At 41.0% G+C, this 20,511-nt stretch overlaps 1 protein-coding gene across 3 annotated transcripts; it reads right to left on the reverse strand.

The window, feature by feature from the left end:
- Positions 1-2,476: 2,476 nt before the first annotated feature.
- On the reverse strand, positions 2,477-7,012 carry ABRACL (ABRA C-terminal like). 3 transcript variants are annotated; one of them, XM_071740736.1, is made up of 3 exons: positions 6,882-7,012; positions 4,135-4,201; positions 2,477-3,030 (listed from the first exon to the last, which is right to left on the reverse strand). In XM_071740736.1, the coding sequence occupies exons 2-3, from the start codon at positions 4,193-4,195 to the stop codon at positions 2,846-2,848; spliced, it is 246 nt and encodes an 81-aa protein (XP_071596837.1). In that variant the 5' UTR covers positions 4,196-4,201; positions 6,882-7,012; the 3' UTR covers positions 2,477-2,845. The 3 variants fall into 3 exon arrangements, with proteins under 3 accessions (XP_071596837.1, XP_071596836.1, XP_071596838.1); XM_071740735.1 differs by lacking the exon at positions 6,882-7,012 and adding an exon at positions 6,602-6,724; XM_071740737.1 differs by lacking the exon at positions 6,882-7,012 and adding an exon at positions 6,302-6,619.
- Positions 7,013-20,511: the final 13,499 nt, after the last annotated feature.

Genomic DNA, 20,511 nt, shown 5'->3' on the forward strand with positions numbered 1-20,511 from the left:
CACTGAGAGATATCCCTTGAAGTGGAAAGATCACCTCCAGCAAAGCCTGGAGGAGATGAGAAACAAGCAAACCACAGTATGCATTTTCATTCCAACCTGAGTGAGGCATGGAAAAGATAATACCATATACAGTTAAACCCTTCTTCTGATCAAGTTCCCAGCAAAAACCTATGCTCACAATACAAATAGCTGCAAAGTTTAAGTTGTTACCACTACTTGCTAAAGGTCATGAAAACCTGCACCTCAGCACCTTTCATAGCTTTGACAAAACTGCTTTGAAAAGCATGTTTATCTCCAACTACTGGATTTTGCATGGAAACAGCTGAGGTGAGGTGATGTGAGTGAACATACTCCAGCAGCCCCTACTGAAGACATACAATGGTAACATCTTATACAGAACCAGCTGGGTTTGCCTGGAGCTCATTTGACCCTTCTTTGACGTTCCACCATGTTCTCAGATCTTAAGTAGATGGAGACCTACTTAGCTAATTCTTTCACTGATTTCCCAGCATCATCATAGCCAGGTAACCACTCTACTTACCACTCTTTCATGCTGTTGTCCAAGATTTCAGTATCTTCCCACTTCCCAACAGTTAGGAGAATGATTTGCTATTTTGGAATCACTGGCTGACCTACAAACTTCCTTCAGACTCATCACTGGCAAAGTCATAAACTCATCACAGGGGACTGATGCTTGTCCTACTGTTTACAAAAATAGGCTATGCCTTGCCCATAATTAGCTTTTCTATTATTGTATCAAGTGTTCCAGCAATTACATCCCACGTCCAGGCCATTTGCTGTAGTAATTACCTCCTACATTGAGGCACGGTCCCATGCATGTGAAGCAATATTAGTATTTGATTTTCTCTGCCAAATAAATTATTTACAAACAAAGTCATCAGTGCTTGTATGTCACATGAAATGAAGGAGTCTACACAATTCTGGGACCAGTAGGCACATTAAATGTACTGAGAGCACATTCTTGGATATATAAACTTGTTCATGTTGTTCCTCTTCCATTCTCAGAAATCTCAGCTTCCCTGGGCAGTGCACAGTCACACTATCCTCTGGTTTCTACAGGTTTTAGTGCCAAGTTTCTCAGTCTCTTGCTACACAGTGTTCCAAGAAGCCCTGAATACATTCATTAGCATTGTTAAGAGGATAAATCTAAAATGATAAAGAAAGGTCTCTTCATGAACCCATCTCAGCTCCAAGCCTTAAATTTACCAGTACCTAAATTTTCAAGACTGAGGCCCCTTCCATGCTTGAGGAGCCATTATGAACATACACAAAGAACCATACCCTGGCTAGGGCAGGATGGTGCCCTCCTGTACCAAAACCTGCATCCCAGAAAATCACAAAGCACTCAGTATCTGTCAGCATCCTCAGGCCATCCTGTGAAGCCAGGCAATGACTTAGGCTTTTGACAAAATAGAGGCAGGGGAAAACCAGCCATGGTTATCCAATAACACAGAGCTCCCTGGTCTCACCCCTAACGTAGAAGGCTTGGGCTCAGCCCTCCTTCCTTTCACCTGTGAGGGGGCAGGGGTGCAGGCACAATGGCCAGCTCAGGTCTGGAAGCAGAACAGCCTCACTGGGGTGAGAGAGCACAGGAGCCAGAAATCTGTGATAAGCTCTTGCTCCGCTTCTCCACTCCAGCTGGCTTGGACCCAGACAGCTCAAGTTTCTCTGTTATCATTCCCTTGTTCTCCAGCTTCTGGGGCAGCACAGGCAGAGGCACCCTAGATCTGTTTGCACACAGGATTTAAGTTGTTTCCCTGTTGCACGAAGAAAGAGCAAACAGAGATGAAAGGGGCAGCAGCTGGAATTACACAGCTTTGTAGAGATTCCATGTGTGTGCATTCCTGTACTGGGAAATAATGAGACTTTTCAAGCATTCTGCACTTGCAAGAGGCTGCTAAGTAAAGGGAAAATAGACCATCCTGCAACTTTAAGAGCTGCAGCTGCAGAACAGGAACACAAAGCAGTAAACATTTTGCTTATCCACTGCTGCTTTCCCCAAGCAGCAGCTCTAACCCTACTGGAGAGAGCATTTTTGCTAATACTAAGAAGTATTAGCAGTAAGCTAGAAAACAATCAAAGGGGCTCTTTTTCTTTCCCTCCCACTTTTTGCCAGGAGTGATTTAGAGAAAGCATGATTTATGCGAGGAAAATAATCACCTGCTGTACCATCTTCTGGTTAACACTGTATGAAAGCATTCAGGAAGCTCCTTAACCACTTCCTTCGAAAGTCTAGAGGACAAAAAATGAAAGCATATTACACTGCCAGAGATCAATGAGGTGTATCTATGGCTTTTTGTGCACTATCTGGTCACGTGGCTATTCATAATTGAATCATGCTATAAAGTTATTTCTATCTCACTGGCATGCTCTCTATAGTTAGTTAACTATGCTGCCTACAGGAATTCAGTTTGCCTTTGTTTCAGATTGCAAATAAAAAGAGAAACAACAGCAATTAGAATTATATAAATTTAAGCAGTTGCTTTTATTTTATACTTTCATGGCACATTTCCATTTGTAAACATTAAATTACCAGCCCCCTTTTTTGTACGTTGAAAATAACCATCAGACATTTGAGAGTATTACCTGAGATTTTAAAAGGAAAAAATAAAAAGTGAGATCTGGTATCTGTTACCTTACTCACATACAGTACCACTTAAAGAAGAATTACAAAAGGGAATGTTTTCCAAAATAGCACAGTTCTGTTTTGATTATAAAGATATAGAAAATAAATCAAAACACCCCAGAATGATCAGCGATATTCAGAGGATGCTGCAAGTCACCATCTCAAACAAATCCATTAATGCATAGATGAAATGCTGCATCAGTCCTGCAGAAGCATGATATCAACATTGTCATGAACACCTTGTAAAAGTAGCTCCCCTGGGTAAGTGACAATCTTCCGTCGTTTTGCAGCTTTAAGAGTTCCCACTAAGGCTTCAAAGAGGTTGGCACACTTTTCATCAGCAAAGAGCACACCAAATTTCACACTCACTTGTCCATCAGCATCTAAATCAAGGATAAAACATGAGAACACATGCAGATTGTATTTCAGTTAGGAGATTATTATGGAAACAAAGTGGCATGCAGTAAGAACATTGAAAATAAACCCCATGGTATTTTCCAATTTATTGGGGAACACTGAATGCTGATGACAAACAGTAAACAAAACTCCTGCCTGGTAAGACCTTCCTTTTTACCAGAGATTCATGGACCATATAGCTGCTGTTTTCACTGATGACTCTCTGAAACCTATGACCAGCACAGGCTACTGAACCTCTTCAATGCATAAGAAAGAAATGAGTTTTAACTAATTAAAATGTTAACATATTTTTTCAGTTATTAATATCTAAGGTTCACACTGAAAAAGGTCCAATCTGAATTAATTTCTCAGAACAAAACAAGATTTTTTATATATACGTTAGGGTTAACTAAGGTTAACTATAAAAGGCAGCTGCAGTCATACAAAATGCAAGATGCACATATCCATTTAGGCTTTGTAAAACAAATGGGAGTGGACAAAACTGCATCAAAATTGAAATATATGAGCAGGTAAAACATCAAAAAAAATTTAACAATGTAAAATAATCTTAAGAGAAAAAGCTACCTTCTAAATTTAAGGAAGATTGGGACTACACCTGTAACTCCTGGATTAGTTTAGGCATGCAGGGCAATTCCTTCCAAATAATACTGTGATTAACAGAATTCTTAAGTTCTGAAACTTTTAAGTTACTAAATAAGAAGGTAGGAGGAAAAGTGCAACTTTCTTCTTTGACAGCTGTAACCAGTACTTGATGTCTAAAGAAAAGGGTAATTTTGCAGTTGTTTTCAGGGCATTTCAGAGCAGCATTTCAGGCCTACACCTACATCCTCTGTGCTGCAGAGGTTTATATGTTTAACTTCGTAACAGAACTAAAGAATGGGATGCAGGAAGTACCATACAGTCCAACATAAAGTATACATGCAAGTTTTCAGGTTACCTGAGCCTGCTTAATTAAATTTGCCAAGTTCATAGATTCATATAACATGACTACATCTGTATGACATATATGTGGTATGTATACACATATGTATAACATGAATACAGCTGTAAAGAGATATTTCAGTACTTACTTTTGGTTCCCAGCCGCCGAATCTCCTCAACTAAGAGACCAATTTCATGTTCCACGTTCATTGTGGTCTAAAAAGTAAAATAAATTTTGACAAAGTTAGTAGGCAATCTGTAAATCTTTTGCACCATTGTGACCTGTTTCCACTTTATCAGGAATGTTGCAGCACTCTGTAAAGCCCAGTAGCCTGGAGACACATGGATATGGGATAATCTGAGATTTCAGTCTTGAACAGGTAAAGTGCCTCCATGTTTGAGGGAAAGTGAACAGCAACTGTAACCCTGACACATCTAAACACAAATATAAGGAGCTAATCTTAAATATAAAAAAGGTGAAGTCAAGGGATGGGGAGAGTTGCTAGTTTTAAAGAATGAGCTTAGGCTGCTGTAGAATCAGAGCATCCTGGTAATACCACAGGTCTTCAGGGGTTTTGCAACTTTCTATCAACATCCTCAGTAAAAATGGAACATCTTCCTTTAAATTCCTGATCTGCTATTTCAAACCACACCACAGCTGTCCACTTATTCAGGTAAGATATTGCAGACACCCAGATGGTTACAGCAGCTCTATGCATGTGGTGCATGAAAGGACAACAGCTACTTCAGGCCTGCTACTGAGAGTGGAAATGAACCAGAGACAAACCATGCAAGTATTCTAAGAAGGCAAACACTAATTTCCATTCACAGAGATCCCAAGAAATTACTACACTGCACTCCTCTTTGATGCATTCACTAATGTGCATCAATTTTCACCTGTGTGCATCAATGCCTTCCAAAAGTTTAGTGGTAGGAGATCGCAACACTGCAGTCACACAAAACACTATTTGGCTACAAAGCATCCATGGTTAGTAACTGCAGGCATCTGAAAGGTGTTCTGGGATCTATGCTGTGCAAAGCAGCATCAACACAATGAATTCAGGTGTGGAGCTCCTTAAGGCAAAACTGGCACCAAGGTAAGCACAAGGGACTGGGCCCCACAGACACTGCCAAGTGTCAAATGCAGCTCCCACAGGTGCTAACAGTACAGCCTGGAACAAAAGCTACAGAAAAGTTTCTGGAGCTGAGCACTGTTCCAGAGGGGCTAAGTGAGCACTCAGACCCTCTCTACTGTTCAAGAAACCAGGATGTTCTGCACAGATCTGGTAAGTAAACAGAGTTTAAAATTTGACATCATGATGCATCACAAACTCTAAGAAAAATTATTCCCTTCCTTCCTTTTTTAATTGCGTTTAAATAGGTAAGAGCAACTGTTCCACCTCTTGATGCCTCATGATTTGTCCCAGAGACAAAAAAAGACTTTCTGCAAGAGAGTCTGACCTTCATATCCCTAAATTCACTTGCAAAAAATTAGGCTTTTCAGGATGCAAAACTGAGCAAGCTTAGTATCTGCACGGGTTTCAGGCGAAGCCCCATCCAAACCAGTTTCACCCCCAACGCAGGGTGAGAACAAATGTCCAAGGGGATGAGGGGAGCCTCAGACGCAGCGTTGCAAGGGGATGTGCTGCCACCCCTGCAGAGATGCCTTAGAAGGGAATGGCCGCGGGGCTACGGAATTTTCATTGCCTTAGATGATTCCTGCAAACTCGCAGGATTTCTTTAACCGAGCACCAAATTAACAGTTACCAGTCACCAAGGAAAATATGACCCACCTACCAAAAAGCTTACACTACCGTGACTGATTTCTCAAACTGACGATTTTAATACTCGCCATCACAATGGCGTAATTACCTTCTGTCTAAAGCCGTTCTTCTTACTTTAAAGGCTTTTTTAAACTCTCAATTCTTCACATTCACGTTAACTTAAAATCCTCTTCCCTCATACACACACACTGCCAATTTAAATAGTAACATTTAGAACTAGAAGAAAAACCATACATTATTGTGGAGCACTTTTGAGAACAGATAACCGTGACTGTGTAAGTAAGGGAAAAGCATTCTAGGTATTTATTGTCATATACTCGACACGTCAACTATCAAAAGTGCACGTCAGCAACCAAACTCTAATATTAATTTCTGATGCCCGTACGCTGCTGGAAGCCAGCACGGTTTTTCAACGTGTAGCGCGAAAACGAAACGAAACTTCTTTTTCTCTGCTGGAATGTCACCAAGGGGCTTCTCAGCCCAAATGCACCTTTCTACCCAACGCCGCCACCATTGCGGATACCACAAATACCTGAGAAGACGGCTCCTCGGCGTGGAGGCAGAGCGCGGTCCCCTTCCTACCGAGGCACCCCCCCAACGAGAGCCGCCCCGACACCTCCCCGGGCTCCGCCGAGGCACGGCCGGGCCGGCGCTCTCCCCGCCGCCCGCGCAGGGCGCAGCGGGAAGCGGGCGGCGCCCGGGCGAGAGGCAGCCGCACCCTCCTGCCTCCGGCTGCCCGGGCAGCGCTTCGCTTCGCTTCGCTCCCCGGAGCGGCGGAAGGGACGGCTCCCCCCGGCGCGGCACCTCCGGCCCGCTCCCCGCCGCCACTCACCCGCTGCCAACGCCGCCGTCGCTCTCGCCGCCAGGGACCGCCGCCGGCGGGAGCCGCGTCAGGCGGCGCGGAGGCGGCGAGCAGCGGGCGGAAGGCGGAGGCGGAGGCAGAGCGAAGGGCGGGAGGCAGCTACCCGACCTCCGGATGGGCCTGGCTTGGCCTCCCCCCGCCCGGCAGCCGCGGGGGTACGGCAGCGGCCCGGCGCTAAGCTCCCCGGCGCCCCAGCCGCGGCGCCCTCGGCCCGCACGGGTGCTGCCGTAGGACTGACGCTGTCCCTCACCCCCTGTCCTGCGAGGGCTGCCGGGCGGCTGCGTCCCACAGGCACCCCTGGCACCAGGCCCGGCTCTTCCGCGTCCTTCCGCGGGAGAGGAGCTGGCAGGCCGAGCGCTAACGCTGCGCTCCAAGCTGAAGGGCTGCGTCGTTCTCCCTCCCCGTTGTGATGATGTGACCTCGCTTCTTTCCGAATCGGTGGCTCCCAGCACACCGCCGCCTTGTCCTCCTGACAAAGCCATTAACGTGTTCGGTAAAGTGTTTTCCACAGCCAGTCCCTCAGTATCTCTCTTCCAGTAGGTCTGCTCACAGGATAACACGTTGTGTGTCTTTGGTGCTCTTCTGTCACAGTACCGTGTCTTTCTGTCATTGTACACCATGCCTCATACTCTGCATCTTCGCTGCCTTCCCAGGGTAACAAGTTCCTTTTCCTAGGCCCCATTTGTTTTCTCTTAGAAAAACAGTTCTCTTTCCAGACAAAGTGAATGAAATAGTTTAGTATCGTTTACTTGAGCTAAAGTCATGTTTGTGGTTTATCTGCTTTTTCACTGTTTTTTCACTTTTTCACTACACCCAGGTACCCTACTCTGTGGAGAGAAGGCAGTTTAATTTCTTCCATCATGTATCTTGGTGTGTACTACTACTCTTGTCTCTCTTGCTTCCTCTTCACCTCACAGAAATGTTCAGGTCTTCTCTTAAGGAGACAGGCAGGGGAGAGCTGCACTAGCCCTAAAAGGCAATGAGGCTGCTGCTAACCCACTAGTTAGAGGCATGGCTCACACCAAATGTCTCAGGAAAGTTGCCACAGCTCAAGGCATTGCCATTCCCAGCTGTCTCTCCGAGCTCCGTATCAGGCATGACTGCCCCTAAAGCAGTGTTGGAATGAGAAGCTATTTCCAGCCCTTGCAATTCACATTTTCACCCATTATCTTGTGAAGGCAAGGCTGAGATAGTTTCTGAGGCTGTGAGTTGTGGTAGTGAGGTTTGGTCCCATCCCTGGTGTAAAGATGAAAAAATAGCTAGCAGCACCACTGAAACAAGCTCTGCTAGGGCTTGTCTGGCAGAACCTGCAGCTAGATAAGTCAATTTGCATGGTGGAAATGGTGCCAACATCACATTTTCATCATCCCAGAGATGTATAATTGGAAGCTGAGCCCTTTCCTTTGCGAAGCTGTTTTTTTTTGTTTGTTTTGGTTTCGTGTTTGGGTTGTTTTTTGTTTGGTTTTGTTTGTTCATTTGTTTTTTTTTATGTTGGTGTTTATATTAAAAAATTAACTTTTCCTTAGAATAATCACCATTTATCAGTAACACAGTCTTTGGTTAGTCAAAAAACAAAATACTCATGCTACTTTCTGCTCAAGGAGCTCTATATTCTGCAGGTGATACAATACCAAAACAATTTCCTGAACAGATTAGCTGTATTTAACATCAGTAAGGGATGCTCTTTTAAAAAAACAGCAAGTCCTAATAGCTAGGAAAACAAGCTAAAATTGAAAGAGCTACATTCCTAAGTTGATAATGAAATTAATTAAATTTAAACCTGACTTGAATCAAAAGACAGTGGGGAATTCTCAGAAAAATGAGGTATCTGAAGAACATTGTTGCTCTGTGTATATCATGGAATATGTGCCTATATTAAGGTTTACTGCTTTTCCTAAGATCTTTGCTTTGTTGGCCAACGCAGTGCTAAACACTACAGTTAAAAGGATAGACTTTTAAGGAAAATCTGAGATGAGCCTCTCACAAGGTTATCTAATCAGTATCTTAGCAAATGTGTCAAATATTCCAGTTATTTAGCACTACAGAATAAAAATGCTTGTTTTCTGTTCTTTGTTGTTAAGATCATACTTTCAGATGCAGATACTATAGATTTCTTAATCCTCGAAGCTTCATTAAATTTGCTCAAATAATTTAGGCCTTTGCTCTGCATAATGTGATTCTTATTATGGTTAATTTATGTTTGATAAAGCAATAGTTTGGGAATTTTCAGACTAAAGGTATTATTAGGATGATGATGAAACCTATGTTAGAAATTCTTTTCTAAGTCTATTTCAAATCATAGCCCCTAATTTATAAGAAGCAGATCAACTATACACCTGAGAAAGATGAACAAAAATACATAATTCCTTGTCTTATTTTCTTTTACTGCCTTTTTTTTTTTCAAGTACATTTTTTTTTTTTTAAATCCATCTTTTGAAAAGAAAGTGTTGTGTATCCAAGTATTGATCCCCAGGAACACAGAAAGAGATTGTTTAAACACAGTATGCTTTCACTACTTTTTATATCATGGCCCTTCCTTGTTGTGTAATCTTAAAATAATTCTAGGTGAATCAGTCCTCAAAACAATCTGTTTCCATGACAATTAAGAGAACAGTGATGCTGCCTGAGTATGAAAATGAGCAAGGCTGCATGAGGACTAAGTGACCTGTTGTGTCCTTACAGAGCTGCAGCAGAAAGTAGGAAATGTAAAAAATATGAAGATGGTGATTTTTGGTTGTTCTGCTTCCACAAAATCATACTTTTTTTTTTTTTTTTTTTTTTGCACAAAGGACAGACAGGAAAATATTGCTCATACATATTTCATATCACTGATTAAGGTCATAATCAGACTTATAATTTATATTTCCCTTTCTGCATTTACTCAAAATGCTCCCCAAAAGTAATGAGATTCTGCCTTAAAACAGACTTTTAATTAACCTGCTTTGACATTTCACTGTACTGTTACTGTCCCCCCAGATGCATCAAGGCAGCCAAACGGAGGAATTATGCAACACAAGATTTAAAAAACATAGCTCATCTTTTTTTGGAGAACACCTTAGAAGACATACTGGATCTGATCAAATAATCAATTTAATTCAGCATTTTTCCTCCAGCAGTGACCAAGAGCAGGCATTTTGAAAGCAGTGTAATTAACAAAAGCTATTGCTGGTTTGCCTGGTTTTTGTCCTGGCCTCTGGCACGTACAGGAACAAGTAAACATTCCATCTTCTCCTTTCTCCATCACATTCATGCCTATAGCTCTTCCATCTCTCATCTTATTTTCAAGCTGAAGAACCTTATTTTTACTTAATCTCATGTAAAATGAATGCCTTCCCACGTTGCTGATCCTCCTTGTTGTTCTTTATAATTTCTTTTATAATTTTAGTAATTCCTCATTAATTTTTGGAATTGAATTAGTAGAATTCAGCATTATTCAGCACATGGTTATACTATATACAGTGACATCATGATGTTTTGGGTTTATTCTCACCCCTAATAATTCCAAACATTTTATTTGCCTTTTTGAAAAGTGCTGTGCACTACCCACACTGGTTTCAAAATCTATTTCCAAAGTGTTAGTAATTAATTGTTCTTTTACCCTCAATTAGGATTATTTTCCCAACACTACCTTACTTTGCATTATTCGGTACCATCCACTGTTTTACTCTGTGATTTGAAATAGGAGCACACAAACTTTGTCACCTCTTTTAATCAATGACAGCTTCGAACAGCACAAGTCCAAACAGAGATGGTACTAAAACCACAGTAGTAACCTCTCTCCCCTGTGGAAGCTGGCAGCCAGCTTTAACTCTGTCTCCTTCCTTTCAGCTCTTAAATGATTCTGAATGAAGCAAGTGTTCTTACTCCATGGGAAATTGTTTTTGTGGAAGTATTAAATGTTTACAGTAAACATGTTGTAAGCTTGCCAGTTGTAGCAGGTTTATCCAGAGACAGGATTGTAGCAGCATGGGCAAAGCCTGAAGAAGGTAGGGGAATGTTACAAGGTCATTTGTTAGCCTATGGCCATTTTTTTTCTGTTTTCCAGCATACATTAACTAAATATTCTCATTTTGCTTGTATTTATTGGTAACCCATGCTATTCTTGTTTTGTACAACACCATTCTCTTGAATTTTTTTTAATTATACATGCTGGTATACGGGCAGATGCATGCACCACACATGCACACGGTTTTCTGTGAGACCCCCTCCAGTTAAAAACCATTAGAACTCCCACTGTGATTTGCAGATTCCACTGCTAGAAGAGAACAGCTTACCTGCCTTCTTACACAGTCCGTGTCTTACTTTGTTCTTTCAATACATTTTTGCTTAACTCGTTTATTTGTTAGAGTCATGAGTACCTGCCACATGTCCCTGTGTCCCATCCTTTTGCTTTAACACCAGCAACCTATAGAAGTGCCAGAGAATTCTCCTTAGTGTCTCCAAAGCTGGACAGAAACCCCAGTGCTGTGATTCAGCCAGGAATGTGTGTATGTCTCTTGTCTTAGCCCAGCCCCATCACGTCCTTGTGCTGCTGGCCTGCCATCAGTCACTCCTCACCACGGGTGTGCCATATTATGCAACATACTGTGGGGTTATGACTCAACATGAAGTCGTAAAGCCACCTCAGCCCAGGTTTTCACAAGACTTAAAGATTTCAAGAGGTAGAGGGTCTACTACATTTCCTCATTCCTGTGGACTTTGTAACACCACATAAAAAGTACAGTACCTTTTCTTACAACAAGACCTTGGCTGCAATGAGTAAGAAAAACCACAGCAAGTTATAGAAATCTGAGGGGGGTAAGCAATATTCAGAAAGTATGGTTGTTAGAGACTGTCAGAATAATAACTACATTGTTTGAGACAAGCCCATCAGCCAGGAAAATACCAGTCTGTTCCCTGATGAATTCCCTGTCTGAAGCATCTCCATCATTTTTGGTCCAATCGTTTGTCTTGGCCACTCTCTCTGTCTTTAGTTACTCTGTCTTTTGTTAGCAGTTGTTTCAAGGGAGAAAATTATTTTAACAAGTTGAAAACCATAGTGATGCTGTGGAAAAATGCCCAAGAATTTTCTTGTAAACCCATGTTTTAAAATAATAATTTTATGATCTCTTAGCTGTATTTTTCCTATTATGACAAAAAAAAAAAAAAAAAAAAAAAGCTTAAATTAAAACGGAAACCCCCCCAACCCTCACTTTATCTTTTTTTCTCTCTCAGTGATTTGAAAAAGTAACCTAGCAAAAGCAAACACGATGGACCAGCCTCAGAACAAGAGCAAGTACAAATACAAAGAGTTACACAAGTACAAAGTCTTGGCACCTGAATGAGCACTTCCATTGAGGTAAATGGAATTATTCACTTATGCTGTTTCTCACCTGAGTCTGACCAGGAGAGGGGACTTGTTTCAGAAATAGCCTCAGAGCATCAAACCCTTTTTGTTATCCACTAGGTGCCTCAAACAATGTAATGCTGCTTCTTCTTAAATTAGTAATGTAAATCTTTACTATACTTGAACAGAAAAGAGCAGTACTTATAATCTTGACATGAATTACTGAAATTACTTGCTCTAGCCCTAACCCAAAAGTAAACCTTTACATGGAATGACAGAAAGATGCTGTATCAGTACAGGCTAAAGGACCAGGCCCATAACGTAGTTGTACAACACACTCTATTAAAAGAATTATAGGATGACCCTAATAATGTGTCTGAGAGTAGTTACTTGAAAATTGTAAGACTGAAATAAAAAAAGCTCCCTAAATATGCAGAAAGTCAAAATTAGTCAGAGGTTTATTTTGAGCTTGGATTATGTTTTTCTATACAAGTGGATGTGAAGTAAAGATTGTACATACTGCACTGCATGTGCAGTAATCTTTTGAGGGATCAGAGTATCAGAAAGTATTTGGTGACAGTTTACAAGGAGGAAAAGAAATATATAAATACCTGATTGTATTTAATGTGGTTTATGGTGTCCATTGCTATAACAGGTGAATATATGTGTCCCTCAGGGATCAGTGTTGGGACCGATTTAGATGAGGGGATTGAGTCCATCATCAGCAAGGTTGCAGATGACACTAAGCTGGGGGGAAGTGTGGATCAGCTGGAAGGCAGGAGGGCTCTGCAGAGGGACCTGGACAGACTGGAGAGTTGGGCTGGTTCCAATGGGATGAGGTTCAACAAGGCCAAGTGCCGGGTCCTGCACTTTGGCCACAACAACCCCATGGGGAGCTCCAGGCTGGGCACAGAGTGGCTGAGAGCAGCCAGGCAGAAAGGGACCTGGGAGTCTGGATTTACAGGAAGCTGAACATGAGCCAACAGTGTGCCCAGGTAGCCAAGAAGGCCAATGGCATCCTGGCCTGTATCAGGAACAGCGTGGCCAGCAGGGCCAGGGAAGGGATTCTGCCCCTGTACTCAGCGCTGGTGAGGCCTCACCTTGAGTACTGTGTCCAGTTCTGGGCCCCTCAGTTCAGGAAGGAGATTGAGGTGCTGGAGCAGGTCCAAAGGAGGGCAACCAGGCTGGTGAAGGGACTCGAGCACAGATCCTATGAGGAGAGGCTGAGAGAGCTGGGGGTGTTCAGCCTGAAGAAGAGGAGGCTCAGGGGAGACCTCATCACTCTCTACAACTCCCTGAAAGGAGGGTGTAGCCAGAGGGGGGTCGGGCTCTTTTCCCAGGCAACCCTCAGCAAGACAAGAGGGCATGGTCTCAAGTTATGCCAGGGGAGGTTTAGGTTGGACATTGGGAAAAAAAAAAAAAAAAAAGAATTTCTTTACTGAGAGGATGATCAAGCATTGGAATGGGCTGCCCAGGGAAGTGGTGGATTCTCCATCCCTGGAGATATTTAAAAAGAGACTGGATGTGGCACTCAGTGCCAGGGTCTGGTAACTGCAGTGGTAGTGGATCAAGGGTTGGACTTGATGATCTCTGAGGTCCTTTCCAACCCAGCCAATTCTATGATTCTATATGAATATCTGAGAGAGAGAAACATGAAGACTAATTTTGCAGTTCCTGGTATCAAAAAACCTCTTGTAGCAAGGAAACAGCAGTTTATCTCCTGTGCTGATCTCTCAGCACAGTTTATCTCTACCGTGCTGATCTCCAGACAGCACGGTAACAGCTGAATCATTCAGGCCCTCTGCTTGTGTTGTATGCATCATGAGGAAAAAAAACACCTCCCCTTTGCTTTTGCCACATACACATACACATACTGACATTTTCATGACTTTTTCAGAAAATCAAAAGAACTGACTTTGCATAAAGATGTCAAATAATTGTAGCAGAGATGGAAGTTATATTAACATAGAATTACTGTTCACATCCATATCAAATACAGCCCTAGGTGTAATAGCATTATTTGTTAGATTCATGTAAAATTCCTTCCTAAAGCTCGAGCATTTATAATGACTTAAGACAGAAGCACATCAAATCTTTTCCTGAAGGAAATCTTACTGAAACTGAACTGTAGATTGACATTTGTCAGAATGCATTTACTTAAGATATGAAATCTTGTCATGGCAAAACTCATTACATTAAGTTTGGGTTTTTTTTGTGAAATGTCAAGACCTCCTGCTGGCCATGGAAGCATGGTTCACAGAAATTTACAGCTGTCTAAAAAAACATAAGAAAACTTTATGACTGGATTAATGACAACAAATACTAATTTAATGCAAAAATCCTTTTTATAAGCATTTTTAGGGATAAACCTGTGATTTTGATAGTCTACATTCCAGGTTCTTTGCTCAAAATCTGTACTTTAGGTGCACTTTGGATCATTCAAATATTATAATCTTCACAATTACACTGAATTTATACTATATTTTAAAGCCAAGTACAGGAGTACTTTATTGGTTGCTACACACAAAGTGTATTTCTAGGGTCAAGTTTATATATGAAGTGCCTTTTAAGAATTATTTTCTGGTTTCAAGATACAATGCCAGTTTTGAAATCCAAATGAAGTTCAAAGCCATAACTGATCAAACTTCTATTCATTTCCCTGGCACTACAACCACAAATCTCTTGAGCCTAAATAAATGTGTTTCATGCTATTTGAAAGTGCAACACAGAACAATGATCAGACTCCCAACACAGCTTGCCACAGAACACTGTGAATGGTCTCATCTACTTACCTAATAGCCTAGGAAGAATTTCTGTCATGGTGTGGAAAGTTAAACTGTATGCTGATTCCAAAGAGAAAAATATATACTAGGGAAATATTATTAAAACCTCAAATTAAATGACAAGCCAGTTTTCTCCTTCGTCTAACACTCCAGGTTTATAAATTTTCACTAATTTTTCATCTGCAAAATTAAATGGGATTGTGAATCCCAAACTTCTGGGATAAGCCTTACCCTTTTTTATTTTTCCTCAAGAAAATTTTGCCTGAGCATCTCTGCTTTGCTGAAGAAGGTTGGATTTAAAATCATAGTTAAGACAATTAAGTATAACCAAATGGTTATATATAAACAGTATTTGTTTCTCAGGGCATTATGAGATCATATGTTAATGTAAATATTATTTGTTCTCTGTCACACAAATAGCACAATTGAATGTCACTTCCCTTATGTTTACTGAAGGAAGAACAAAAGCTGTCTTGTGCACAGACAAGTGTGTTCTTGTCTGAATAACAGTGAACTGTTACCGAAACTTCCCAGCACACTTCCTCTGATTCCAAGTCTTCCTTAAGTAAGGTTAGACCAGCTTCAACTTCCTTCTGCTACTAGGAACCTGCATATTTCTCCATTTAAAAGAGTTCATCTCCATTTTTAATTTGATGGAAGCTTATAAACTAGTGTTAGATGATATGGAAGTTTGCTTCTGATGGTTTGCAAATTTAGCAGAAACAAGGTGGGGGAGGGCTGACAGTTCCAGAATTTCTATATGTATTTCTATATTTTCTATATGTATTTCTGCTCTAAACCCTATACATGTTTGTATTTACAGTGCTAACAGGAGATAGAAATGGGAGGGTTTTGGTTTTGGGTTTTTTTTCTTTAGACAATCAGTTTCATCATAGGCTAAGTAAGTCAGGGAAAGATGAGGAACTTCCCAACTCTATAAACAAGGTATGCATGTCCATCAGAAGGAAAAGGTCCAGCTGGGCACAGGTACAGTATTCAGGATAAGGTACATAGGAAATACTAGCTATCATTCTCAGAAGTACATTCAGGAGAGGTGGCGTCTTCAAATGGAAATTAAAAAAAAAAATTAACTGGGACTTCTCAATTATTTTACCAAATCACATTGGCAGAAGTCCTCTGTGTGGAGCAAAACTGGAAACAATCTCTAAAACAGAGGCAACTGATCTTTAGGTCAATCTGTGGTTCTTAATACTAGTTCACTGTAGTACTAAGGAGGCATGCAAAGCCAAAGACTCCATCCAGCCAACTTTCTCTCTTTCCTCCTATCAAATTATTTCACTTGCCAGGGGAAGCAAAGGACAAAAGAGATATGGTGGGAAAATGTTGTGAAAGCCTAATTTCTTGGTTTTTTTCTTGAAAGGGTCAGTTGAGAACTTTTGTGACCCACTCTTTTAGAATACCTCCCTTGACCTCAGCTGGCATTTTCTCCGTGCATCTTTCAGAAGAAAGATTGATCATGATGCACTGTTTAAAATGGCTGCTGTTGCACTAGAATGTGCATTAGCCATGGAAAACTGTTTATCTGCAGGTGCCAGCAAAGTAATACAGCTGAGAAATGCATAGAAAGCAATTAATGCTTGCCCTGAAAAGTCAGCAGGTATTTAAGTAATCATTGGGTAAAGTGCAGTGATTAAGATTTTGGACTGGAGTTGCAAGTTAATTGTCTTTGTGGTAAAGAAGAGAGATAAATACCTCCCCTTCCAAAAAGCACCACTGTAGAGAGATCTTCAATAAGTAGGTGGCTACTACTACTACTAACTTTTAGATACCTGAGGACACATAGAACAAGAACAGTTATTTGGACAAAGCTGCTGGTTGAGGGACATATAAACTAAAGTACTGAGGCTGTACTGTTGACCCATTGTATCAATTAATGAAAGATTATCTAAAAATACAAATTATCCTCCATATAAACAGCTTCTCAAAATAGCAAACACTCATCAGTAAAGACTTAGTACGTCAGTCAATTGGTTACTACAGATCAGAATGTTTCCATCACAGAGGCAAACAGAAGGTGGAAAGACGAGTGCTTCACACCAGAAGGAATGCAGACATTTTTTCATTCACTTACTTTCTAAGGAATACACATCCTTTTTTTCATTACTGGGAAATAGTGTTTGTATGTGTTCCCAAGCTAAAAACTGACTGCACAGGCTATTTTTCTCACAGGTCAGATGTGACTAAGCAGAGCCATTTCACTTCCTTCAAAATCTCTATATAAAGAGAAGAGGAAAATGGGACCAGCCCTATTGTTCTTAGTTTCCTGGCTCCTTTTTAAATATGCCTCATTCAAAAAAGCAAGGATTTGTCACTTCCAGTGCATCATTTCTATTTAGTGTATTTGGATATCTAATCATATATAAGTGGCACTTACAGTACACAGAAATATCAGAACAATCTGCATTTGATTAAAAGGTTGTACATAAAAGGTAGCTGCTGCTTTTATTTTCTTCCATATAAAATATAGTAGATCTTCATTCAAAGCATTCACTTTCTTCTAAGAGAATAAGATCAAATAAATAACCACAAAACCCCAATAAGCTATGTTTTTGCTTCTTTTTCTTAGCTCTTTTTCCTAAGTCTTCAGTCCATTGAATGGCTGGACTATGATGACCAAATCTGGAGTACCAGTCCTATGAAGACAAGCTGAGAGAGGTGGGGCTGTTCAGCTCAGAGAAAAGAAGGCTCCAGGGAGACATTATAGTGGCCTTTCAGAACTTGAAGGGAGCCTAGACAAAAACAGGAGAGGGACTTATACAAGGGCATCGAGCAAGAGGACAAGGGGTAGTAGCTCTAAAATGGAAGAGGGTAGATTCAGGTTACACATTAGGAAGAAATTCTTTACAATTAGAGTGGTGAGACATTGGCACAGATTGCCCAGAGAAGCTTTGGATTCTCCATCCCTGGAAGTGTTCAAGGCCAGGTTGGATGGGGCTTTGAGCAACCTGGTCTAGTGGGAGGTGTCCCTGCCCATGCAGGGGGCCTGGAACCAGGTGATCTTTAAAGTCCCTTCCAACCCAAACCACTCTATGATTCTCTAATTTTTGGAATACCAGGCATGTTACTTAGAAAAAACCAAACAATTTCAAACCCTCTCTCCTCAGCTTTGCTTATGAACTCTTCTAAAGCATTCTATGATTCTATGAAACATGAACATGAGAAAGGTCTGAGTTATGAAGTATATTTACCCCACTCTTGGCTACCATAGTCCGAGGCTTTTTGCCAAGGTTGCAACAGTTCTCACTGCAATGAACTGGGAAGGGGTACAAGAAGTTTCTTTTCTCTCTTGGCAATTAACCATAACAGGAGATTTGGGGAGGCAACCACGAGCCCACCATAGACTCCCAGCAGCCCCTGCTTTGCTGCCCAGTGCTATTCCTTCTATCTATACATGATCCTCCCCAAAGTTACTGCAGGGATTGTGCCTGAGGCTTGCCCTCAGTCTCTGAGCCATTTGTAAGACACCTATAGAAGCAAGCACTACCCAGACATCTCCCAAAGCTGGGCAGAAGAAACCTACTAGTACATCTCTGGGTCTGGAGAGGAAGAGGAGGATGAGGTAGCCTGATACTTTTTAGCACCTGTTCAAGCTAGGAAATCAAGGCTGTCATCTTAGCCAGGTAACAGCAGTGCTTGGATTCCTCCAAAGAATCAGCATTGCCTTATATCACATCCACTGTTTGATCTATGGGGGACTACAGAAGTGATACCAATCAGAACACAACCTTTCAGTCAGAGAGGTGATTATACATCCTAATCTCTTCCTAATTAAATTATTTGCCCCGTAAAGAACCACACTGCCCTTAGACTGAAAGAGAAGGCATGTGGGAAGAGTAATGATGCAAAGAGCTGCTTTTCTTCATCTTTTATTTCATTCTCCAGTAAAAGAGAGAGATGCCCTTCATGCACTCAAGAGTATTCTCTGTGCTCTTTCACAGACACAAATCCTGCCAAAGGGCTTTGGTGGGAAGCACACACAAGGTCACACACACATTAACAGCTATATGAAAAATACTTGCGGATAGCAAAAGCTACAATTGTCTCTCTGCATTTATGCACATATATTAATTCCATCCTGCCAGTTTCTAATATGTTCATATTATGATTAATTTAAAGAACTGTAAGATCTGCAATAAACTTGGCTATGTTTCCACTTAAATTCAACAAGCTGAAGCACTGTGGGCTGAGCCCCAATTCTAGCAAATATAGTCCCTCTAAAATGACTGGAACAGAACGTGATGTTTCAAAAATAAAGAAATGTGATTTTTTAGAACACTTGAATGTGTGTTAATAAAGTATATTTATACTCTGCTCAAATAATAGGTTCAGTTCAAATAACATGTATTGATTTTACATTACAGGACTGTCATTTGCGTTTGATAACCAAATCAAGTTCAGCAGGAAGTCATGATGGTAAGAGCTTTACTTCAGGAATTATTTATACACTAGCAGGAAAACTACATCTTCTCTGACATCTTGATTCTCTTAATGCAAACAGAGTAAGTTTCAGTGTTGTATATGTTTTATATATCTTATTGACAAACTCAAAAGATTATTTTTTTGTGAATGGGAAGGGTAATGCAATGAAAATGCTAGCATATTTCAAAATCAATTTCTGCTCTCACATACACTAATAGAAATACCAAGTTAGACTCCTCAATGTGATGGAATTATTCCAGTTTTACAACAATATATGTAAGTTGGGGACATGGAGATTAGTTCATTGACCTAAAGCTAAGTGGGGGTTTGGCTTTCGGGGGTCAGGGCCAGCTCTCAGCTGCTGCTGGAGAAGCATCCACAGCAAGTGTTGATCTCATCCCATGGGAGCTGCCTTCATCTGAGGCTCTGCTGTGGGACCTGTCTGGAGCTGCAACCCCACTGCACTGGTGTCCTGCTTGTCCCTGGCCATGGGCCTCTGTCCAGACCTCCCAGCCCTGCCTGGTGCCCTGGCTGTAGGTGGTGGGATGGGACTTGGGTCAGCCACTGCCTGTCTTGTCATCACGCTCAGCTCCTCACTTCCTTTCCTAATCCCTGACAATAAATGTGGATAAAAAAAAATGTAATTGGAAGTAGATAATCAAAATTAAGTCAAGATGTTCCAAAGGTAAAAAAACAAAAAAAAAAAAAACCCACCCCAAAATCATGGGAAAAAGAAAAAATAGCATAAAATTAGAAAGTGTGATGAGAGTCTGTAAAACATATTAAAGCAAAACTCCTCTAGAGAGAGAGACACCTTTAATTATTAGACTCCTTCCTACAGCCACCACAGGTAGAGCATACAGTTTTCTTAATAGTTGTCCTGTGACTGACTCAAGCATCAGAGAAATGTCATTGTAAGAATTTTTTTTTAGCAAAAGAAGCAGATTTGAAAGCATGCTGGGGTGGTTTTGATCTAGAGGTCTAAGAAAAAACAAAACAAAACAAAATTAAATTATTTCTATCTTAAGCAAATATAAAACACAGAGGGAGTTTTACATTTTATTTAGCATATCAAGAGCAGCCCACATCACCATGGAGAAAAAGAACTAAAATCCTTGAGAAACTGATCTTAATGGAAAACAGCTAAAAGAAAGAGCTGAGTCAAATTCTGACCAAGAGGCAGAATCACACTGTGAAATAACAAACTGGTCAACCCAGAATAAATAAGATACCAAAGCACAAGGAAAAGGTGAGATGGAGTATGAATGCCAAGACTATCAATGTTGTGGAGGATTGTATTGCTAGTGCAAGGAAGAAGTATGTAGAAAGAA

Source organism: Heliangelus exortis, chromosome 3 (genome assembly GCF_036169615.1).
Source record: "Heliangelus exortis chromosome 3, bHelExo1.hap1, whole genome shotgun sequence".
Lineage (NCBI taxonomy): Eukaryota > Metazoa > Chordata > Aves > Apodiformes > Trochilidae > Heliangelus > Heliangelus exortis.

Coding starts and splice junctions, on each gene's coding strand:
- ABRACL (XM_071740736.1), bottom strand. CDS start 4,195: ATGAACGTGGAACATGAAATTGGTCTCTTAGTTGAGGAGATTCGGCGG. Junction 3,031..4,134: donor TCGGCGGCTGGGAACCAAAA/GTAAGTACTGAA, acceptor TCCTTGATTTAG/ATGCTGATGGACAAGTGAGT.